The sequence below is a fragment of the Monodelphis domestica genome, chromosome 1 (genome assembly GCF_027887165.1).
Source record: "Monodelphis domestica isolate mMonDom1 chromosome 1, mMonDom1.pri, whole genome shotgun sequence".
Taxonomy (NCBI): Eukaryota; Metazoa; Chordata; class Mammalia; order Didelphimorphia; family Didelphidae; genus Monodelphis; species Monodelphis domestica.
The window spans coordinates 378,663,499-378,688,721 of record NC_077227.1 but is presented as its reverse complement, the minus strand read 5'-3'; the positions used below and the strand labels follow the sequence as shown (position 1 = coordinate 378,688,721).

Sequence of the window (25,223 nt, the reverse complement as noted above, 5' to 3'; positions counted from 1 at the left end):
AGGATTACAAAGGAAGGCAGTTATATTGAAATCAAAATGTAATATTTTTCCCATTTAAGTTCATAGGTTCCCTAGGACTTTATGGATCCCAGAGTTAAGAGTCCCAGGCTTAATGAAACGAATGGATATTCGTTAAAAGCATGTTTGATGTATAACTCAGATTGAATTGCTTGCCAGCTCCAGGAGGGGGGAGGGAAGAAAGGAGGGAGACAATTTGGATTACATAACTTCCAGAAAACTCATGTGGAAATTTGTCATTAAAATTAAAAAATAAATAAATAAAAGAAAGAATCATAACATTTTTTAGTTGATGCCAGGGAGGGGATATATGCTTCTCCCAAAGACGGAAACATGCCCAGAAATAGCATTTGGGATTGAATGGGACTAGCAGTCTGATCCAAGATGGCAGTTCTTATCATCTTTTGTCTTTAGAGATAAAAGAAATTCTGATTTTCCATTAAATCTTAGTCATGAAGGAAATATTCTACCCAAACGTAGAGTAGCCATCAAAACTAGAGAGATGATTGTGATTGTAAAGTTTGTGCAGATCAAAATGATTTTAAAGGTCACTCTCCACTCCCACCCCAACTCTACTGCCACTTCAGCCTCAGTCTTGGATATGGATTTTACTTGAGATTTTCATCTGAACAGATCCAGGAATTAAAATATGGTTCATTGTCCAGTGATCTAAGGAATTCTGACCTCTTGTATTTCTTTACCTCATTTCCTTTCTCCAAGTTTTGTTTTGCTTTAACCCTTACCTTCTGTCTTAGAAGGGACACCAAGTATGTGTTCCAAGGCAGAAGAGTGATAAGGGCTAGGCGACTGAGGTCAAGTGACTTGCCCAGGGACACACAGCTAGAAAGTGTCTGAGGTCATCTTTGAACCCAGGACCTCCCATATCCCATTTACTCTCAATCCACTGAGCCACCTACTTGTCCGCTTCCAAGGTCTTTGGATCCTTTCTTTGTAATCTTAATCCTATTCTTTTCTTCTTTTCCATTTCCACAATTACCACTTTAGAGCAGGACCTTATCTCACTCCCATGTTGCTTCAATAGTCTCCTAAATCTCTTGCCTTCATCCAGTCCTGCATATGCTTCCAGGTTAATTTTTGTAATGCAAAATTCTGAATATGTTGGTCAGTGGTTCCCATTGATTACTGGATCAAATCTAAAGTCCTTAGTGTTGTGTCCAATGCCTTTCCTAATCTGTCCCCAGCCTATTCATGGTTTTATCTCTATCTGGATCTTCTACTTTTTGGCTTTTTACCCTTTGGCTTTCCAGAGCTTTTTGCCAATCATGCCCATGCTATTCTTTCTGCTTGAAATGCCCACTCTATTTATAATAATAATAATAGTTCACATCCACTTAACCCTATAAGGCTTAGAAACTGACTTCATCTCAAAATCCTACCCATTTTTCAATACATTTATCAAATTATACCTCTCTCATGAGTATGCCCTGTGATACACTCTCTCAGTGCCACTCCAGCTCTCTCCCTGCCCTTGTCTCCCTTCATCTCTTTCCCTCATTCTTCTTTTATCTCCCTCTTTCTCTAACAGTGACATCATCCCTAAGCTAGGATTTTTATTCTATATACATAATTCTATCTATGCATACTTTTAATTATTTCATGTTTCAAATATAAAACATCTCAGGTGTGTGTCTTATTTCCCCAAATGCATTTAAGTTCCATAAAGGGTATATATCTTATATTCCTGCCAACTCTAAGATGTTGGAATTCCAAAAGCCATCATTTATTTTCCCAACAACCTAGTAATTTTCATAGTACTTTGGACAGAGTAGGTATCTAAATAATACTTGTGAACAAATGAACTTGGAGAACAGAATTTCTGGGGGAAGTCCTTTGGGATTAACAACACTCACTTTTTCTTGGTTGCTGAAATTATTTGGGGGAAATTATTGGCAGGAAGGGATGACATCAGACTTTTCTGGACTTCAGTTAAAAACAAACATTTCAAAAAAAGGAAATGCTGATTCAGGTCAAACTGTAATCCTGACCTATGACTAGGGCAGTCAGAGCACATGTGGGTGGTGTAGTCCTGCTCTTTGTATAGAATTTGCTCACTTCACTTTCTTATCCTGATATGTGATTTTACAGCCATTAAGTATTGGTCTCCAGGCAAATGAGCAATAAAGGCTAGCAAATGATGTTAAATGACTTGTCCAGGGTCACACAACTAGGAAGTGTCTGAGGCTAGATTTAAACCCAGGACCTCTCATCTTTAGGCCTGGCTCTTTATCCATTGAGCTACCCAGCTGCCCCTTTAAACTATATTCTTACCCAGTATATTCATATTGGGAAACAGGACTTGTAAACCACTGGATCTTCAATAAGTAGAGTTAAAAACATTCACTGTAAAATATTTGGACTTGGATTCTGTGTGCTTAATATGTCACACATCATGAAAGCCAGTTAATTATGTAATTAAGTATGGCATAGTGAATGGTGGAGTCACTAGGAAGTTAGCTTTAGAATTTGATTAGTTCAATCCCATTAATTCAACAAGCATTCATTAAGTGCCTCTTGTGTGCCTGACTGGCCCGAGGCCAGGAAGACAATCCTGACATTGTCAGAAGACTTGAGTTTGAATACTACAGTAGATACCTTAAAAGTTGTGTTGCCCAAGGCAAGTAGGTTTGTTTGTGCAGTTTAGATTGTAGGAATGTACTAGCAAATTGCAGTTGTTACTTCACACAAATTACACATGGAAAATGCTCATGGATAGACAGAACCAATACAGTAAAAATGACAATCACATATCTCTTCCACATTGTGACTTTCCCCATCGAGGTTTCAGTATATCACGAGGTTGGCATAAGAAATGAAATGGGAATTGTTTTTGGAGTTTTCACAGAGCCACAAATTAATACAAAGGCTAAAGCAAGAACCAGCCTCAGCCTCAATTTCTTTATCTTTAAAATGGAGATAATAGCACCTATACCTCAAGGTTTTTGTGAATATCAAATAAAATAACAAATGTAAAGTGGTTTGTAAACCTTAGAGGAGTTATTATTTGAGTTATTCTTATTACTAGTCCTTCCCATTTTGGGGGTGTAGTAGGGGAAGAGGGGAGACATTTACAAAGAAAATTAAGTAAAAATCCATAAAAAATTATGTCAAGGGTTTGGGGAAGGATCAGGATCAGGATTGGCTTCTCTGTGGGTAGGTTGCCCTTGAGTTGAGCTTTAAGGAAGTAAGAGGTTCAAGAGGCACCATGATATGGTGGACTTGAAGTCAGGAATACCCAAGTTCAAATCCTATCTTGGAAATTTTCTTTCTGGGGCAGCTGGGTGGCTCAGTGGATTGAGAGCCAAGCCTGGAGATCAGAAGTCCTGGGTTCAAATGTGGCCTCTGACATTTCCTAGCTGTGTGAATTTGGGTAAGTCTCTTAACCCCCATGACCTAGTCCTAACCACTCTTCAGCCTTGGAACCAATATATGGTATGATTCTTTTTTTTTTTAATTATCTTTTATTTGATCATTTCCAAGCATTATTCGTTAAAGACATAAATCATTTTCTTTTCCTCACCCCCACCCCCCATAGCCGACGCGTAAGTCCATTGGGCATTAGATGTTTTCTTGATTTGAACCCATTGCTTTGTTGATAGTATTTGCATTAGAGTGTTCATTTAGAGTCTATCCTCTGTCATGTCCCCTCAACCTCTGTATTCAGGCAGTTGCTTTTCCTCGGTGTTTCCACTCCCATAGTTTATCCTTTGCTTATGAATGGTGTTTTTTTCTCCTGGATCCCTGCAAGTTGTTCAGGGACATTACACCGCCACTAATGGAGAAGTCCATTACGTTCGATTATACCACAGTGTATTAGTCTCTGTGTACAATGTTCTCCTGGTTCTGCTCCTCTCGCTCTGCATCACTTCCTGGAGGTTGTTCCAGTCTCCATGGAACTCCTCCACTTTATTATTCCTTTTAGCACAATAGTATTCCATCACCAACATATACCACAGTTTGTTCAGCCATTCCCCAATTGATGGGCATCCCCTTGTTTTCCAGTTTTTGGCCACCACAAAGAGCGCAGCTATGAATATGGTATGATTCTAAGACAGAAGGTAAGGGTTTAAAAAAGGAAAGAGAAATTTTCTTTCTTTCTTTTTTTTTTAAACCCTTACTTTCTGTTTTAGTATCCATTCTAATACAGAAGAGCAGCAAGGGCTAGGCAGTTAGGGTTAAGTGACTTGACCAGGGTCACATAGCTAGGAAATGTCTGAAGTCAAATTCAAATTCTGGTGCTCTATTGGGCTACCTAGCTGTCCCCTCTGTCATTTTCATAGCTGTTCAGTCTTGGGTTGGTCATCATCTCAGAGCCTCAGTTTCTTCAAGTAAATGAGGGGAATCTCAGTGGCCTCTAAGATCATTTGTAGCTACAAACCAATGATCCTGAGATCCAACAGACTTGTAAGGAAGGAGGATGAGGAGGAAGGAGTAGACTCCAGTCATGTAGGACTAGCTGTGCAAAGGCATGCAGAAGAAGGTACAGAACAGGAAGCTGGCTGGGATGAATGGGGTAAAGGAGAGGAATGTCCAAGCCCTTCATTCGAGTGAAGGCTCGAGTCTCTGGGGAATGGCGTGTACCTTAAACTTGAATGTCTGTATTCATCTTTTTTTTTTTGCTGTTGTTGTCTAACAGTGACCCCATTTCTTGGCAGAGAGCCTGGAGTGGTTTGCCATTTTCTTCTCCAGCTCATTGGACAGATGGGGAAACTGAGGCAAACAGGGTTAGGTGACTTGCCCAGAGTCCTATAACTAACATGTGTCTGAAGTCAGAATTAACTCAAGTATTCCTCACTCCCGGGTTCAGCAGTCTATCCACTGTCATCTAGCTGCTCAAACCTTTCTTTTAGCCTCTTGTTAAGTGTTCTTTCCTATTTCCAAAGATGAGTCTTCCTGACCCAAAGCATAGCACATTATCCACTGTGCCACCTAAATGCCCCATAGTCATCAGAGCAAAAAGTAATGTTCAGGACCAAAGAAGACTTGGAGAACCTAGAGTCTCTGATCTGCAAAAGAGCAATGAGTTCCTATAAAAGGTGTTAATATTTGCAAAGCACTTTGCCTATATTATTTCATTGAATCACCACAACTCTGTGAGATAGGTGCTATTATTATTTTAGTTTTACAAATGAGGAAACTGAGGCAAGTTAGGTGGCTTGCCCATTGACTTGGGCCACATCAATGAAAAATATCTGAGTTAGAAATGGGTCTTCTTGGCTCTAAATCAATCTATATTTTGAGTCACTGCAAAGTCAGCCACCATGGAAAATTAGTGAGTGATCTCCATGTTTTAATCTTGCTTGACCTTTTGGGTACAGTGCTCTGCCAGTCTTCAGGAGAGGGTATTCTACTCATCCCCTGAGGACTAATCCCATCTCCTCAGGACTAATTCTATCTTTTTAGTGCTAATCTCATCTCCCAAAAATGGGCAGATAGGTGGCACAGTGGAATCCCATGCCTAAAGTCAGGAAGTCTTATCTTCCTGAGTTTAAATTCATCCTCAGATACCTCCTAGCTGTGTGACCCTCAGCAAGTCACTTAATCCTGTTTGCCTCAGTTTCCTCCCCTATAAAATGATCTGGAGAAGGAAATGACAAATCACTCTAGTATCTTTGCCAAGAAAACTCCAGGTCTGTTGGGTCATTAAGAGTCTAACAACCAAAAAATGACTGAACAAGGGAAGGAGCTGAGGTGACAGTAATCCCACCTACTCCTGGAAAAGTCACCCATTCAGGACTGTCTTATCCTTATATGTAAATTGTTTTTTATTGTGGCCCAATTCTTCATTACTTCATTTGAGGTTTTCTTGGCAGAGATACTGGAGTGGTTTGCCATTTCCTTCTCCAGCTCATTGGACAGATGAGGAAACTGAGGCACACAGGGGGAAATGACTTGCCCAGGGTCACAGAGTTAGGAAGGGTCTAAAGTTGGATTTGAGCTTCCTTATTCCAAGCCCAGTGTTCTATCCACTGTGCCACCTACCTGACCAAATTGTTTTAATCCAGTCTATAAAAGCAGCTCATGCACTGAGAAACTTTTTTTCTTATTTTCTGAGTTTGCCTTAATTGACCAGGGGTAGGCCTGAATCAGAATTTTCTTGAATACCACCTACATGCCTGGCAAAATCCTAACTCCTTTAAAAAAATACTATTCAAAAAATTGTATAAGAAGTTAAAGAAAAAAGTTTGATTGCAATGATTTAAAGTTTTTTGCTACAAAGAGCTCTTCAGCCATGCTTGGGTAACTCTATAGGCTGCCCTTCCCCACAAAAAAGTCATCGAGGGTGGAGACAGATGGCAGTTACATAGCAGAATGTGGACACCCACTTACTGATGCCCAGGGCAGAGACAGATGGGCCTGTGACTCTCCTAGGAAGATGACAGCATCCTGCTTGTTTTGGGGCAGAAGATGTTGCACCCTTACCCCTCCCTCTTCTCTTCTCCCTTTGCCCTCATGATAGGTGCTCAGTGTGAGATAAGCCTGATAAATTTCCAAAGCCAACTAATGTACATTTTTCTCCTTGGATCCCTGGAGCAACTCAGGCAGGTCAGGCAGTTGTTAAATGAACCCTTTTTATAGATGAGGAAACTGAGTCTCTATGAGTCTAAGTAACTCTAAACCCAGGCCACAGCTACAGGATTTACTCCAGGGTTTGTGCTCTGTGAACCTCAAACCTGATCTGTCCTTTTTTTTCTTCCCCATCTCTCCTCCAAACCCCTCCTCTTTCCATTCTATCATATTGCCTTTCTGAAGGCCACTCAGCCAAGTTTCTGGTCCCATTGGGTTCCTCCTTGTCTTGGAAATTCCTGGGGATCATTTCACCTGACCCAGAGAGTCCTCTTTTTCTCTCTCTATTGACTGGGAAAGATGAACTCATTTCACTTTTCAGTGCTTACTCCAGATTTTTCCCTCAAAGGGAGGGGAGGGTGTGGAGGGACACTCAATTGTGTTTTGAAGGGGATCAGTGGGTGCTGGGGCTGCCCTGCTGAATGGTCACATTGTTTAATGAGGGTCATTGAGATCAGGGAGCAAATTCTCTTGACTCCACCTACAGAATACTGCAGATAAGCAGCTGACATTTTAATGTTTACTGCTTAGCTCAGGCTCTTATAGACTTCCTACCACAAGCAGGTCTTGATTGAGTAACCAGAAACCTCTTCCTTATCTGCCTACTGGGTGGCTGGGGTGGGGGAGGGAAGATGGACAAGCACAGGCTGGTTAGGGTCTTTTTCCTATAGTAGAGTCCTTCCTGAAGATGTTTCCGTGGTCTCTGTGCTGAGCTTTAGAAAAAAAGAGAAGGGAAAGGTTCTGTCCAACTTTCAGTGACTCCGTTGTGGAATGCTGGTGCTCCATGAGATCTTAGAGATCCCCTGGCCCAAGCCCCTCCTGGTACTGAGAAGGAAGCTGTAACCCCAGAGCCTGGGTGTTGAGAGGCCAGGCGAGACTCCCTGAGCTGCTGCAGAGAAACATGCTCAGGCCTCCCCATTCTCTCTTCTTCCCTTCAACCCCCCCCTCCCCCTCACACACACACACACACACACACACACACACACTCTCTCTCTCTCTCTCTCTCTCTCTCTCTCTCTCTCTCTCTCTCTCTCTAAAGTGAGGGCTCAGAGGGAGATAATGTACTCTCAGAATACTTCTAGTGTTACCATTAACACAGAGATGCTATGATTCTCTGGGCTATTGAGATTATATGTGGGGAAGGTGATTTGAAAGAAATAAAATGCTTAATAAGTATGAAGTAGCATCATCCATTGTAATTACTTCACTAACTGAACAGCTCTTAATGGAGCACCTGCTGGGAATGAGAAACATTTCCCCCAGGAAAGGAAGTGAATGTAGCCCCCAGATATGGAGAGCTGTCAGAAAGAAAGCGGATAGCATTTGGGGAGAACAGAAGGGGAGAAGGGGAAATGAGTTGAATCATAGAATCTTAAAGTGGTGGTAGTGGTAGTACTAATAGTTGTAATATTAATAGAGTTGTAATAGTAGTAATAGTTGTAATGGTAGTAGGATAAATGAGTTGAGTCTTAGAATCTTTTTTTCCTTCATTCTAAAATTTTTATTTAGAATATTTTTCCATGGTTCCATGATTCATGATTCCCACTCCCCTGCACTCTTTCCTCCCTCTTCCCAAAGTTGACAAGCAGTTCCACTGGGTTATATAAGAATCCTAGAATCTTAAAGTGGTGGTGGTAGTGGTAGTCATACTTGTAATAGTAGAGTTGTAATAGCAGTAGTAATGGCAGTAGGGTAAATGAGTTGAATGGTAGACTCTTAAAGTGGTGGTAGTAATTAGTAATAGCAGCAGTGGCAGTTGTAGTAGTTAGAGATAATTTCCTTCGGACTCCCCCATTTCAGAGAATAGGGATGTGTAGACAAAAGTGAGGAAGTTACTTAATAGAGGCCCCATACTCTCTTGGGCTAGTGACATCATCTGTTGTTGTTACATTTAGTGCCATGGGTACAAAGCAAATGCAAAAGTCAGATTGCTTCCCCAGTGGGAAAAGACCATCCAGCTGACTTTTGTGAGGAAAGCCCCACAGAGTCTGGCTTTATCAGCTCCTCTCTATTCCTTGGTCCTGTTGTCTACAGGCCATAAAAATTAATTGCCACGCCTGAGTGTGACCCTGCTGTTCCTCTTATCTAGGTAGGGCCACCCTGGCCGTCCTTATCTCCCTATGAACAAGCATGCTTGGTATGTGTGTGAGTAGTCAGGTGGATTTGTTTGACAGTGTAGTAGAGGAAGAAATGACACCAGGGTTCATTCTTCTCTTTGCCCTATGGTACTGAAGTAGGAAAAGAGGTTTTGTTTTAGTTTCTGTCTTTTTGAAAAGAACTCTTATTCAGGTATTGAATATTTCCCTTCCTCTCTTTTCTCTATATAGAATTCATATAATGTTGGTGTTGGGGAACTGCCTTACAAGATGGAATTCCAGAGTTGGAAGGGGTCCGAGAACAAGAACATAGACCATAAGGGCTAGAAGGGTTGCCTCCTATGCCTGGAATGCATGATCTTTCCTCATCTGCGTTCTCAAACTCCTCTTTTTCTTCAAGACTAAGCTTAGTTGCCAATTTCCTCATCTCTCTTTACCTTACCACACCCCTATTCCCCCAAGCTGAAATGTTATTTCTGTCTTCCATTTCATTGATTGGACATTCTGAGTTAAATGGGGACCTTAGAGGTTGTATAGTTCTAGCCCCTCATTTTTCCCCCTTCTACTTAGATTATATTCATTGTTAGGGGCAGCAGTGGCTCAATAGATAGAGAGCCAGACCTAGAAACAGGAGGTCCTGGGTTCAAATATGGCCTCAGACAATTCCTGGCTGTATGACCCTGGGCAAGTCACTTAATCCCAATTTCCTGGCCCTTACTGCACTTTTGCCTTAGAATTGATACTTAGAATCAATTTTAGGTCAGAAGGTAGGGGTTAAAAAAAAGATTATATTTATTTTCTCAATTAACAAGCATTTTCTTTCTCTCCTTCCCCCACTTAGGAAGTGGTCAAATCTGGTGATAAATATGCATAAACAAAACAATACCTATTTAGGGTTCATATTAAAAAATGCTTGTCTCATTCCACATATTTAGTAAACTACCAATTTATCAGGAGGTGAGTAACACCTTTACTACTGGATCCTTTTGGAATCACTGTTGGCCATTGTGTTGACTGACATTTTAAAGTTTTTCAAAGTTATTTACTCATCTATTTCACTTGGCATCAATTTATTGGAGACTTCCTAGGTTTCTCTGAAACCACACCTTTCGTTGTTTCAAATAGCACAATAATGACTCTTCATATATCATATTTTGTCCAGTCATTTATGAGCACCCTTCAGTTTCTAGTATTTTGCCAACACAAAAAGAATTGCTATCCATATTTTTATACCTTATGCTTCCTTTTCTTCTTCCTTTGATCTCCTGGGTGTAAGGACCAAATATTGAGTAGTATTGCTGACTCAAGAAGTATGTACAACTTAGTAACTATTGGTGCACAATGAAGGTTAAGGATCTTGTACCCAGGGTGGTGCAGGAAGCAAGTACATAGATAGGGAGACAGGATCTTTTTTTTATTTTTATGAAACCCTTACCTTTTGTCTTAGAATTAATATTGTGTATTGGTTCCTAGGTAGAAGAGTGGTAAGGACTGGACCATAAGGGTTAAGTGACTTGTTGTGAATTACACAGCTAGGAAATATCTGAGGTCAGATTTGAACCCAGGACCTCCCATTTCTAGGCCTGGCTCTCCAGCCACTGAACTGCTTAGCTGCTCCCAGGGATTTTCTTTAAGTTTTTTTTTTTCAGGACATCATCTTTGCCCCTGTCACACTATGTCTTTTTTGTATATTACACTCATTTCCTATAGTCTTCCACTAGAAGAATATTAGCCCCTTGAGGGTAGCCACTATGGAATTTTTAAAATCTTTGTCTCCCCAGCTTAGTAGTTCATGCTTAATAAGTGATGGTTGAATTGAATTAGATGTAATCTAGCCCAACTCTTTCATTTTACTTATGAAAAAACTGAAGCTCAAATAGTTTGCAAAGATATCAAGCATAGAACACACCCTTCCTGGTTTAAGAAGAAAGGATGGTTGTAATTTCTTTTCTTTAAAAAATTTTAATAACTGTTGTGTTCTGTTTTAGAATTAATACTAAGTATTGTTTCCAAGACAGAAGAGAGGTATGGGCTAGGCAATTGGGGTTGAGCAACTTGCTCAGGATCACATTGCTGGTAAGTATCTGAGGCCAGATTGAATCCAGGGCCTTCCAACTCCAAGCCTGGCTCTCTATTCACTGAGCAACCTTGTTCTCTGATGAGTGTAATTTCAAGAGTGTGGGGTATTGGGCTCAGTGAATGGAGAACCAGACATGGACTTGGGAGGGGTTCAAATCTGTCCTCAGACACTTCCTAGCTCTGTGTGCCCCTCGGGAAGTCATTTAACCCTAGTTGTCTAGCCCTTACTGCTCTTCTGCCTTGGAACTGATACCTTGTATTAATTCTAAGACAGAGCAAAAGATGAGGTTCATTGATTTCTTCCATGGATTGGGGAAGAAAATGACAGGTTCTGTCCATCCCAGGTTGCACTTGTGGTTAGGATTGCAGAGTTTGAAGTCCATTTGTCATCTGCCTGCTTGATCTCATGCTCAGATGAGAGGAGAAGCAGCAGAGGGCAGTGCAGAGAGGGCTTCACTTAGATTGAGATAAACCTGGGTTCAAATTCTATCTTAGATACTTACTGGCTATGTGACCAGACACTAACTTTTCCATAAACCTACCAGCTCCTACAGGATGAGCTAATATACTTTGCAAAGCCTGTGGACTTTCATGTCCGGTTTTTAGAAACAAGTCATTTAATCCATGTCAGTCTCGATTTCCTCATATGTAAAATGGGGGCGGACATAAAGGCACCTCCTTCATGAGGTTGTTTTGAAGGACAAATTAAATCATGTATGCAAAAGACTTGGCAAACCTTAAAGCACCAAATAAACATGGGCTGCTATTAATATCATTGTTATTGTTGTTATTAGTCTTATTCTTCTCATTCTCTTCAATGATGTTCAAACAGAAATGGTCCTGGGATGTCACTATATGGCTTACTCCTTTGCTCAGGTGGATTAAATAACTATTTTATGTAGTTGGTGAACTTCTTTTATAAGTTATTATTAGAAGCCGCTAAGTGAGGACAACTAGGTGGCTCAGTGGATAGAGAACTAGGCTTAGAGATAGGAGGTCTTGGGTTCAAATAAGGCCTCAGACACTTCCTAGTTGCATGACTCTGGGCAAGTCACTTAACCCCTATTGTCTAGTCCTTACCACTCTTCTACCTCGGAATTAATACTTGTCACTAGTAAGTGTCTGAGGACAGATTTGAACTTGGGAAGATGAGTCTGGCGCTCTATCCATTGTACCACCTAGCTCAGGCTTTATCCTATTACTAAACTCTAAGCAATTGGAAATGGATGGATACCTAAAAGCAGAGAACTAAGCAAGGACAGAACATACCATTAGGAATTCAGAGTCCTAGTCGTGGAAATGGAAGGGCTCTATGGAAGGGAAATGGAAGTTATCTAGTCCAATCCCTTCATTTTACAATGGAGGATACCAAGGCCCAGAGGACATTTTTTTATTTCCTCATGTACTAGTAATGCTAGTTTACAGATTTCCTCATAGGACTGGGATAAGGCAAGAGTAAATTCCTTGCTGAGTTACTCACACAGGAGTGTCATTAATGGAATCTATCCCTGCACCAGGAGAAGCCTGTGCTCACAGTGGTTGTTATCTCTGAGGTTCATTAAAAATGCTTGCAATGTATTTGGTTCCATAATTAGCCAGGAGAAACCAAAGGTTAAGTGACAAATTGCCAAAGACTCATAGAAAGTTAGAAGTGCCCCCCCCCCCCTTTTTTTTAACCCTTACTTTCTGTCTCAGTAACAACTCTAGGTCAGAAGGGCAAGAGCTAGGCAACTGGGGTTAAGTGATTTGCCCATGGTCACGCACATAGGAAATGTCTGAGGAGAAATTTAAACTCCTCTCAACTCCTAGATCTCTCCCTGCCCTTTTTTTTTTTTAACAGATTAAAAAACTGAGACCCAGAGAAGATCAGTCATTTGTCCAAGGTCACATAGATAGTAAGGAGGATAGTCAAGGGATGAACCCAGATTTGGGTGATGCTAAGAACTTTCCATGCAAATTTTCTGGCACTTTTTTCTTGATTAAAATATCTTTTGTGTCTTAATAAAATCCATAAATTCAGTAAACATATTTTTCTAACAGGGCTTTCTTTGGCAATGAAAAGGCACTATTTTCCCATGAACATTCTGACTCAATGTCAGTAGCACAAAAAAGCTAGAATCCTAAATCTTATTCATTCCAGGAACTCAAAAATATTCATTTAAACAAGTGATCTTAAAAAAGTGACCATAGGCACCAACCCAAAAGCCACTATAAAGAATCCAAGGTCCTGGTCTTTTCCTCCCCCCATCTCCCCAGGCCCTAACCTTGTCTTCTTTCCCGCTGACCTGTAGCCCTGATGCTGGGCTGTGTGCTGTTTTTAAAGTTCCCCAGATTGAATGCACTAATTTCCAGAGTCTTTTGGGAAAAAGCTACTTTTCCAAAGTACAATTTTCCTGCTCACAGATCTGATTGCCTTGGAGCCCTTTCCCTCACACCAAATACATATCTATTATTATTATCATTGTTTTATTATTATTTAATAATAGCAATAAGAATAATTAGCATTTTTAGAGTGTTTCAAGGTTTGCAAAGTTCTTTACTAACATCTCATTTTATCCTCATAACAATCCTGGGAAATTGGTGTTATTATAAATTCCATTTTACAGATGAAGAACCTAAGGCAGTCAGAGGTTAAGTGATTTTCCCAGGATCACTCAGCTAATAAAGATCTGATGCTGGATTTTAATTCAGTTCTTCCTGATTACATGTCCAGTGCTCAGTCCTCTATGCCACTTAGCTGCTTCTTTAAAAAAACATAAAACAAAAACCTTCCTTTCTGGCTTAGAATCAATGCTAAGTATTGTCTGCCTCAATTTCTTCATCTGTCAAATGATCTGGAGAAGGAAGTGACAAACCTTTCTAGTGTCTTTGCCAAGAAAACCCTCAATGGAATCAGATACTAGCTGTGTGACCCTGAGCAAGTCACTTAACCTTGTCTGCCTCAATTTCTCATCTGTCAAATGAATTGGAGAAGGAAATGGCAAACCAGTGTCTTTGCCAAAAAACTCCCTAAAGAGGTCACAAAGGGTCAGACATGACTATAAATGGCTAAACAGCAACAAAAAAAGCCTAAGCTGAACTCATTGTCTTAATCCCATGGCCAAAATGAACGAAACTCATAGACTTTTAAAATCATGCTCTGTTCATTGGGCCTTCTTAACTTAGGAGATGAAAAGTAGAAGTATAAAGAGCTACCTTAGGCAGTGTTGGAGCCAGAGAAACCATTGTGCTCAGGAACAGACACTTGGCCTTTGGGATTTATTTATTTAGTGCTGCATGTTGGCATGTGACTTGGGAACAGTAGACATGAAAGGAATTGGCGTTTTTTGTGACTGGTCAAATCTTAGCTGCTAGAAGGATTTCTCAGTTTCATCCTTCTTTGCCTCTGAGGCCAGCCTGGAGGCACACACACCCTATTTGAGTCTTCCTGTTTCCTGTGTCCACCCCTTCTATTTGCCCTGGACCTATAGCCTGATTTCTGCATTCCAGGGGAGGCCCTCAGTGAAGTATGGCAATTTTCATAGTTAGCCTCTCTGTGTTCACTCTTTCATGCTTTACATTTAACAAGAGGTCTCTCAGAGGTCAAACAAGCATAGTGGAGGTCTCTCCAAATCAAACAGGCCATTACCCCCTTCTCTGGCTTGAATACTGCCTTTGGCCAAGCCAGAACATAACTGGATGCTTTCCTTCATTGTTTAAAGTACAAGAAAGCTTCCTTCAATGTACTAGCCAGCAACTCCAGAGGCCCACGCCTTCTTCTATGCTCCTTGGGAAAATGGATTTGTAGGGACTTAATAGCAAACAGGAAATCGAAAACAGAAAGCTGAGAAGTGCTTTTTAGGAGGGGAGAAGAGAGAGACAGAGACAGAGAGAGAAAGATCAGAGATCATAGGTTTGGGGCTCTTTTTCCGTTTTCTTAAACAACAAAAAGAGTCCCTTCAGTACTGATAAATAAGGATGAGTACACTGTGGCAAGGAATATGGGAGACTGGAAAGTATTACATATATCCAGGAGAAGTCAAGTAGCTTGTTTTGTGTAGAAGACCAGGTAGGTATGTTTGGGAGAATAATAGATTAGATTAGAAATATAGATAGATTAGAAATATAGTTTGGAGATGGATTTTGGAAGGCTTTGAAGAGTTCATTGAGGAATTTATATTCTATTTGGTAGGCGCTAAAGAACCTTTGAAAACTTAAAAATAGGGAACCGACTTGATCAAAGATGCATTTTAAGAAGATAACTCCAGCTATGGTGATTGGGACAAATTGAAAAGGGACAGACTAGAGTCAAGGCAGCCAGTAAGCAGTATGCTGCCATGATCCAGACACAAGATAATTGAGACTGAGGCACTGAGCATGGAATGAAAAGGAAGGGGGACAACTGATTAGCTGTGGAGGCTGAGGAGAGAACGAGGAGTAAAAGATGGCAGTGAGGTTTTGAGTCTGGGTGACTGGAAGAGAACTGTAGTTGCCATGAATAGAAATAAGGAAGTTGGGAGAAGGAGTTGATGGGGAGGGAAGGGCAAGAGGCAGAGATATTTCATTTTTTAGCATATTGAATTTTAGACACGGGTGCTTTGTAGTCATTAGATAGCTATGTGGCCTTTGGCAAGTCACTTCAGTTTTCTAGACCTTAGTAAAATAATAATAATTGTATGTTAGAACATTTATATAATTCTTTGAGGCTTACAAAGTGTTTTATATATTTTATCTCACTTTTTTTTTCTTAGAACAACCCTGTAAAATAAGTACTATTGTGATTTTCATTTTACAGATGAATGAACTAAGGCATAAAAAATGATAACTTGCCAATATGACACAACTAGTAGGCATATAAGATAAAATTTGATCCCAAGTCTTTATGACACCAGGTCTAGGACCCTATCTAATAATAATAACAATAACAGTGTCTAGCATTTATATAGTGCTTTGAAGTCTGCAAAGCACTTTACAAATATTTCATTTTTATCATACATTATCTCTCAGAAATAGATCCTATTATTACTTCTACTTTACAGATGAGACTAAAGTTAAGTGACTTACCCAGGGTCACTTAGCTAATAAGAGTCTGTTCTTGGATTGGAAATCAGGTCTTCCCGATTCCAGGTCCTATTCTATATCCACTACATCATCTAGGTGTCCTTTAACCACTCATGTTAAAACCATAGCCTTTACTTTGGAATACTGGATTGGTTAGCATACTGAATATCCTTCAAATACTAGGCTTATAGTCAGGAGGGTCTGGGTTCAAATTTGACCTTTGACACTGGACATAGCACTTAATCTCTCTTAGCCCTATGCTCCTCATAGGATTTATCAACTAAATAACATATGAGTTGAGATCTTCACTGATAGAAAAAGGTCTGATACTTCAAGTTTCCTACATAGATGAAATCATTGCTCTTTCTTTTCCTTTTTTTTTTAAATTTACTTACCTTCCATCTTAGGATCAATACTGTGTATTGGTTCTAAGGCAGAAGAGTGGTAAGGGCTAGGCAATGGGGGTTAAGTGACTTGCCCAGGGCCACACAGCTAGGAAGTGTCTGAGTCCAGATTTGGATCTAGGACCTCCCGTCTCTAGGCCTGGCTCTCAATCCACTGAGCTACCCAGCTGCTTCCTCTTTCTTTTCCTTTTACATTATCATGAAATCTTTTATTTTCTTGGTTCTACTTACTTTGTCCCATATCAATTCCTAGGAGACTTTCCAAGTTTCTATGAATTCCTCATAGCTATCATTTTGTATAGCTCAATATTCCATCACATTCATATGTCCTTCAGTTGGTTCCACTGGCAATGGATAGCCACTTTTGTTTTTGCTTCCTTACTACCTCAAAAAAAAGGACCCTTGCATCAATGTTTGGCATAACACCAATTCTTAACTCTGACAGACAGCTCATTTTTCTGGCATGTTCTAAATGTCGGCTTCATCCACTCCCAGGCTCAAGAAATCTTGCCTGATATACTTATCCACTCAGGGAATCAGGTGCCTTTAAGAGAGGATGTTTGGGGCTACCTTTTCCTCCTAAATGGAAAACAGAGATTGTTCCTCCTCCCCTCCCCCAATTCTTCTGAATTCATGATCTGTCTAATTGGTTCCCAAAGCACAGGGTTTGTGGAGTAATTGCCAGGGATATGTGAAGCCATCTTTGAATTAATTAACCTACCTTCTGGAGACTGAACAAAAAATGACTCCAATTCATGGGTATTGCTGTCTCAAATGTACACAGATGCTACTGTGACTAATGAAACAGAAATCAATATAAAAGCATTGCTGCATTCATAGTAAAGTTTTGTCAGGTATTAGTCTATGGATATTAATCTGCTGTCATGTGGGGGTCATCAGGATCTTCTAGTATTAAAAAAAGAGTGCTCTGTAATGGTTACTTAGGGAAGCTGTCATGATTAACTAATAAGTGACTATCTCTGCTCTAGTGAGGGAATGTAAGCATGAGGTCTGGGTGGAATATGACTGCCCAGGTCTCTCCCTCAGCCCCACACTAGAGCTGGGCCAAGAGGGTAATTCTCAGGAAAGATGGGGTTCCCATGAATGGGCCTGATGGTAGCCTGGTCTTCTCTATTGATTGATGTTAAATATACCCCAGAGAAGGTGAGGGACAGGCCTCCCCCTGGATCAAGGCTGCTTGGCAGGGGTCTGACAGAAACAGTGTGTGGTTGATCGGCTATCCTTAGGTCCTGCTCCCTCTATGTCCCCCTGAAATAATAGTACTCCTCTTCGATTTAGATGTAGTTTAATTTTTGATGTAGTTTAGTGAGGTAGTAGGAATCAGGGAATGGGTAAAGGCACAAAGGAAGTCAGTCCCTAACTCTGACCCCAAAGGTTCTTCTCTCTGGATGGCCCTGAGCCAAACTAAGGATTCACCTTCCCTTTCCCCTAACTCTTAAACTAGCTATAGTTTCAAAATATAACCAGGATTGGATTGAGTCAGGTATGAGTGCAGGTCTGTAGGGATCAGCTCAGAGGCCATCTGAGTCCTTGACCCTCCAGGTCTGAAGGGATCAGTTTTCCATCCTTATGGTTGATAAAGGCTGACAGGCAACACCAGGGTTCAAGATGAAGTCTTCCAGGTAATTTTTTGGGATGGCTTCAGTCTGTCTCCAGCAGTTCAGAGAATCCACTGAGTCCACTCAGTCTCCCTGAGGTCCCCGACCAAAAAGCCCCTCTTCCTCCTCCTGGGTTCTTTCCCAGGTTTCCTTGGTCCTTTCCCAGGCTCCTTTTCTCTGGGGTTCCAATGGTCCACCTCTCTCCATCAAACCACTCTGAACATTCCAAACCTCCTCCTTTCACTCTGCTCTTACAGTGCATACTCAAAATTTGAGAATAATTACTCTTTTGTCAAAGTGTAAAATATTGCTTTGTGAGAACTTTGTGTGTAGAATGCTAGTCTTGGAGTTGATTAGACCTGGGTTCTAATCCTGCCTCAGATACTTACTAGCTATGTGACCCTGCAAAAGTCACTTAACCTTTCTAAGATTTTTCCTTATTTATAAAATGGGGTTTATAAATTAGCACCTCCCTCAAAGAACTATTATTATAAGGATCAAATCAGATTGTAATTATGTATACACAAATATATGCCTTTGCAAACCTGAAAAGGCTATAATTGTGATCTTATTAATATCATCATCCCAACTACACTGGGGGACAGGGAGCACTAGGATTCTTTGTATCTCTTTCAGTGCCTAGCACTGTGCCAAGTGCTTAGAATTAGGGGTTCAATACATCGCTATTGTATGAATGAAAAAAGGAGTCTAGATGGCATTTAATAAACATTTGTTCAGTTAACCTGAAGGGATGAAGAAGAGAATGTACACATTTATTTCTTTGCACTCTTTCTCATAAAATGAGGTATACATCTAGTGAGGCATCTAGCAAGGAAGAAACAGTATGTGCGCAGGCAGGCCTTCTCTTTCATAAAACATTCCCTTTTCAAAATGTCCCTTCCTTCCTTCCTTCCTTCCTTCCTTCCTTCCTTCCTTCCTTCCTTCCTTCCTTCCTTCCTTCCTTCCTTCCTTCCTTCCTTCCTTCCTTCCTTCCTTCCTTCCTTCCTTCCTTCCTTCCTAACCACCCCTAGTAAAGAGAGTTTCCACAATGATTTTTCTTTTTTCCTTTTATTTGGGTAGTAGTGGTGATGGTAATGGTGATGGATAATACTAGAAACAACTCTAGGCAATGGAAGAAACACACAAAGTAACTTATTTTTATATGTTGTGGTTAGCTCTTGAGAGGTAGTAGTGATGAGTGTCCCTGGTGAAGACAATCACCAAGAAATAGCCCAATCAGTCCTTAGTAGTATGGAAGCTTCATTAAAATCTCTCTCCTTCTCTCTATGTCTGTCTGTCTCTCCCTTCCTTCCCTTTCTCTCTGACTCCCCAATATGTAAATATAGATATCTTTTGTTTTTATACAACCTTCATTTCCAAATATATTTCCCCTACATTCCTCCAAACCATCACTTACAACAAAGAGTTACAAAGAAAGAGAAGAAAGCAGTTCAGCAAAACTAGCCAACATTCTACTGAGTCTGACAGTATATGCAGTGCTCCATTTCCACAATTCCTCACCCTACCTGTGTCTTACATTGTCTCTTCTCTTCTTGAGGGCCAAGCTTAGTTATTATAGAAGATATATATATATATATATATATATATATATATATATATCTTCTAATTTTAATTTTTTTCTTTCCAAATACACTGTTTTGCCATTTTTTCCTGGCCCTGCATATTGCCCTTTGCATCATTTCAAACATTTCCCATACTTCTCTGAATCCTTCTCATGCTGCATGTCAGAAGACAGCACAATAATATTGTTACAATCATATACCATGATATGTTCATCTGTTTCTCAGTCAACAAGTGTCTACTTTGTTTCCAATTCTTTGTTAGTACAAAAGGTATTCCTTTGAATATTACAATGTATTTGAAACCTCTTTCTTTGACCTCTTTGGTATCAGTAGGATCTCTGGGTCAAAGTATGTTCACTATCTTTTTCTTTTTCTTTTTTGGTCTGGAGTTGTTAGACCTCTTCATAGCCTGGTGACTCCATTCATTCTCTTTCTTTGGATTCTCATTTGTTTGGATTCTTTGTTTTTTTATCCTTGCAGATTATGATTGAATTTTGTCCTGGTGGAGCAGTGGATGCCATCATGTTAGGTGAGTCTCCTTCACTCCCTGCAAATATGCAAGGATCCCTAAAGTTGGAATTCTTACAGTACAAGCCAAAAGCAACATATGGCCTACTAGGCAGAATTCTATATCTAGTCATATTAGTTCTGGTGTGGACCCAGCTGGCCAAGGGCCTTCTTTAGCATTGATTCTCTTTTAGGAAGTTTGGAAATATGGGATGTGTTCAGAACCCAGGTTATGCAGTGTGGTGTAAAGGAAAGAGTGTTGCATTTGCATGACATAGAGTGATTCCTGGACTTGGACTTGAATTCAGGATCACCTGAGTTCAAATCCTGCTTCAAGCAAAGTGGTGTGATAGTGGGCAAATTGTGATATCTCTGTTCCTTATTTTCCTCATATGAAGTGAGGAGGTTAAAGCTTGGTGCTAGAGAAGAGGTATGAGAAGATACTTATCCCCATACCGTTATTGGAGAAGGGAGTCCATACATGTGGAATATTGCATGTGATATCATATTATTTCAACATACTGATCAACCCTGTTGAAATGTTTTTAGCTTCCTTTTTTACTGGGGAAAAAACCCAACAAAACTCCTTTGTTATAAAGGATGGCTCTTAGGGAGATAGATGGGAAGAAATGTAGAGAAAAATATAGGTGATATGAAAACAAAAGATGTTAGTAAAAACCCATTTTTAAAAATTGGGGGTAGGGTAGGATTTGATAGTCTCCAAAATTCCTTGCAGCTCCAAATCAGTGATCTTATGACTTGGGTTCAAATCTCACTTCTTCCATTTAAGCAAGTGTGACCCTAGGTAAGTCATTCTACCTCTGCACCTTAGTTTCTTATTCTGTAAAATAAGGAAACTGGACTAGATCACCTCTGAAATCCCTCCCAGCTCTAAATCTATGATCCAGACTATTCAAAGACCGAAAATCATGTGGTCATGTCTTTGAGAATTTCCTTCTCTGAGGTATTTGTTGCCTCCTATGAGTTGGTCACCTCTTATATCTCTCTCACTTTTTTTTTAAACCCTTACCTTCTTTGGTTCCAAAACAGAAGAGTGGTAAGGGCTAGGCAATGGGGGTTAAGTGACGTGCCCAGTGACAGCTAGGAAATGTCTAAGATCAGATTTGAACCTAGGACCTCCTGTCTTCAGGCTTGACTCTCTAATCCACTGAGCTACCCAGCTTGCCCCCTTTCTCACTTATTATATGTCTTCACCTTCTGCAACATGATCATAAATGTAGGGATGAAAGGGACCTTAGAGGTCAACAGATCCAGATGAAGATGGAGAATCCTCAGATCAAAGGGGAGATTGAGTGACTTCTTCAAGGTATAAAGCAAGTAACATTAGCTAATAATAATAGCATTTTCATAGTACTGACTATATTCCAGGCACTGTGTTTCAGGCTTTATAAATTATCTTGGGAAGTAGGTGCTATTATTATCTCCATTCCACAGATTAGGAAACTGTGGCAGATGTGGCACAGTGGAACAGTGACTTGTTCAGGGTCCCACAGCTAGTGTGTGATTGGATGTGATTCTTGGGTGTGATTCAAACCCAGACTTTCCTAGCCCCAAGTCCAGTACTTTTATCGCTGCTGCATTTTGTTTGGATAGGAAGAGTCATGAAGACTATGCCCCACCTGTTTGCTAGTTAGGAAGATAAAATAGTACAGTAGCTGGGGAGGGCATTTTGAAAAATGATAAAGCTCTTTATATGTCCTGTCTTTACTAGGGTGACTCCATGTTATAGCTTAACTTCTTCTCTTCAAAGGTAGGAAAATGATAGGGAACTTATCCTCTTTTTATAATTGGCAGAGTAATTAAGAAGGCCAAGTAATTTGGAGGCTAAATAACTTGAGCAGGATTATGAGGTGAAACAATGGATAAACAGATGAAAGATGGGATGAAGCACCAGGCTACAGCCAGGAAGAGAGCCTGGAGGGATTTGCAGACTGAGAGCCACATTGAGAGAGGGCCATATAAACATGGCATTATGGCAGCTCCCTGGACTGAAGGTCTTTTCTCTGACTGTGGGAGCTGGGAAGTGCTGCAAGCTTGCCACCTGGGGAAGCATTATTTCCCAGACTTGGATGGAGCATTTTGTGTGCACCTTAGGAATAGTAGGAGGGAGAAAGTGCTCCTGATTTTAGTATAAGGAGTCAGGATTTAGAAGGGGGAAAGAAATTTTTTTAATGTTTTGCATAGAAGTTGGATAATAGAGCAACCTTTCCTGAAGAGGTCATATCAGCTATCTCTGAGGTCCCTTCCAACTCTGAATTATCTTTCTTAGATAGCAAAATTTTTAAAAATCTCAATGATGATTGTCCTCCCACCACATATTGGTCCATGCCCTTGTCTTTTTTTACTTTTTTTTTTTAAAAGAAAAATTGATTTTCATATAACACTCATTTCCAGTTGTGTCTCTTTCCCCTCCCCTAACCCCTTCATTTGTAATAGACTAGAAAAAATGTCTGGAAATATATATATATATATATATATATGTATATATATATATATATATATATATATATATAATATTCCATTCCCATAGTCCTGTACCTCTACGAAGAGTAGAAGGAAATACATTTTCTTGTTTATTCTCTGGGGCTGAGGTTGCTTCTCATTATAATTGTCTATATTCTCTCTCTCTCTTTTCCTTCCTTCCATTCTCTTTTTCTCTCTTTCCTTTCTCTCTCCCCCTCCCTTCTTTCCTCCTTCCTTCCTTCCTTCCTTCCTTCTTTTCTTGTACTCAATGTGTCCCTTAGTGTCCTTGCCAGAACCAGAATGCAAAGGCTATGTGAACCACTGTACAGCTATTTGTCAGTTCATATACAGAGCCTGCCCCTTGATTAGATGGAGAATGCCTTTAGGCATCTAAGGTGTGTATCTAACTTGGCTAGAGGAAAGGTCTGATTGCCTAGAGTATCCAAAGATCCAGACAACTGTTGGCTTGTTTAAAGATGTCTAATCCTTTCTCTGTTGATTTTTGCCCACAGAGTTGGATAGAGGACTCACAGAGCCTCAGATTCAGGTAATCTGCCGTCAGATGTTAGAGGCCCTCGCCTACTTACATAGTAAGAAGATCATTCACCGGGACCTGAAGGCTGGCAATGTGCTGATGACCTTGGATGGAGACATCAAGCTTGGTAAGTCTTCTACCCAACAAGATGTAGCAGATTGGGTTAAGGGGATGCACAAGGGAGTTAAAACATGGAGGCAACTGAAAGTTCATCCAAATCAGCTTCATGGCATTTTACTAAGTTGCTTTCCTACCTTTGGAAGGATGAACCTTTGGTTATATAAATACCTTTGGAAGTAAACTTAAAGGCTCCATTCTTATCACTGTGTCCTTCTCCAAATGTCCTTGCCCCAATAGGCTGGTTTCTTCATTGTCCCCCAAACATCTTCATTTCATCCATCCCTCTTTGGAAAGTTCTCCAGTGGTAAGTGCCAAAGAATACTGACAAGTATTTGGGGCACTGAGTGCTGGGCCTAGAGTCAGGAAGATTCATTTTCCTGAGTTAAAATCTGACCTCAGATACTTATTCGTTATGTGATCCTGGGCAAGTCTCTTAACCCTGTTTACCTCATCTATAAAATGGACATAAATATTCCTCCCTTCCCTACTCCTAGAATTGTTTTTGAGATTCAAATGAGTGATATAGTTTTAAAGTTCTTTATAAGGTAAACTATGAAAGGCCACTCATCCTTCAGGGCTCCAGTCATATCATACATCATTCATGAAACTTCTGTAATCACTGCAGTCCATGTTGCTGTCTTCCTTCTCTGACAATCCACAGCATATTATTCATTTGACCTTCATTTTTAATATGATGCCAAGTTATACATATGCATATATAAAGTATATATGTAAAATAATAACTATGTAAGATATATGTATGTAAAATAATAAGTATATATGTACAAATACAGATTCTAAGCTCTAGAGGATAGAAACTGTATTTTTAATATCTGCTTCTCTGTATCCTAGAGTGCCTAACATATAGCAGGCCTATAGTCAATATTTTTTGATTGCCTGGAATTAAGTTTTTCCTGGATAATTACATGAGTTTGAAGAAAAATATCAGCCACTGAAAACAGGGCTGACCTGTTCATTTGTCTAGCTTTGGGCAGATTTTAGCCATTGACCTGCTTCTTGTTCTATAGAGTCCAGAAGTTGGCCACCCATTCTTACTAAGGACCAGAATGACATCATGGAAAATGTGCTGGATTTTAAGCCAAAGGATTTGGGCTTGAGTTCTACCTCTAAGATTATGTGATGTTGGGCAAATCACTTCACTGGGTTTCCATTTTTTTATCTGTAAAATTAGATGGTTGTATTTATAATAATAGTGATAATATTAATAGCCTACATAAAATCATTAGTTTCTAGATGATCAGTTCTTATTTTTAAAGCTTTATTTTCCTCTGTCAGTTTTTGATTCTCCTTTTTCAACTGGCCCATTTTTTCTTGCATCACTTTCATTTCTCTTTCCCATATTTCCTCTGACTCTCTTAATTGGTTTTTTAAGTCCTTTTTGAGTTCTTCCAGAATCTGTGTCCAATCCATATTTTTCTTTTGGGCTTTGCATGTGTTTTCTTTGCTTTCACTGTCCCCTTCCATGTCTGCACCTTACTCTTTGTCTCCATAAAAATTTTTTAAAGTTAAGTGCTTTTTTTGTTGTTTGCTCATTTTCCCTAATTATAGGTAGGTTTGGGGGGATGGTATGATGGTCTGAGGGCTAAGAGCTCTGAGAGCCCCCTCCCCCTGCTGATTCAATTGACCCTTGAGATGCTAAGAACTTAAAGACTTACCTCTGGCTTAGGTGTAAGCTTTTGATCTCACTCTGGTCTTGATCAGGTCAGGGTTTAGCCCCAGACTTAGGCTCATTTTTTTGAGCATACCAGTTTGTCCTGTCTTAGAGTTCACCCTCAGTTTTAGGCAAAAAGATCAGCCACTCCAAAGGGTGAACTAAGATCCTTATCCCAAGCTGAGACTAGTCCTTTGGATCTCTTGACAGTCAGTCAAGACAGTCAGTGTCTTGCTGTAACTATTTGACCAGCTTCCCTCCTTTACTTGGTCATTCATGTCATGTATGTGTCTGATGTTATCCTTCATGCAATTTTCTTTGAGCAGTTCACTTTGGGAAAACATAGCTAACTATTCTTGCCCACTGTGTAGCTCCCCATTGTTCTTGACTTGACCTGCAATTTAAGTTCTTGGTATCATGTAGATGGATTATATCTTCTGCCTATGTCTGTCAAAAACTAAATAAGTTCCAAGGGGGGAAA

The 25,223-nt window shown here is 40.1% G+C and overlaps 1 protein-coding gene across 3 annotated transcripts in view; it reads left to right on the top strand.

Moving 5' to 3' along the window:
* LOC100026499 (serine/threonine-protein kinase 10) overlaps positions 1 to 25,223 on the top strand; it is a 148,745-nt gene that overhangs the window by 36,969 nt on the left and 86,553 nt on the right. For 2 of the 3 annotated variants that reach the window (XM_056811575.1, XM_056811576.1), the window contains exons 3-4: positions 19,905 to 19,953; positions 22,928 to 23,077. In XM_056811575.1, coding sequence (XP_056667553.1) covers positions 19,905 to 19,953; positions 22,928 to 23,077 — 199 coding nt within the window. Of the gene's footprint in view, positions 1 to 19,904; positions 19,954 to 20,715; positions 20,737 to 22,927; positions 23,078 to 25,223 lie in introns of those variants that run through there. The other variant, XM_056811577.1, reaches the window with a different exon arrangement.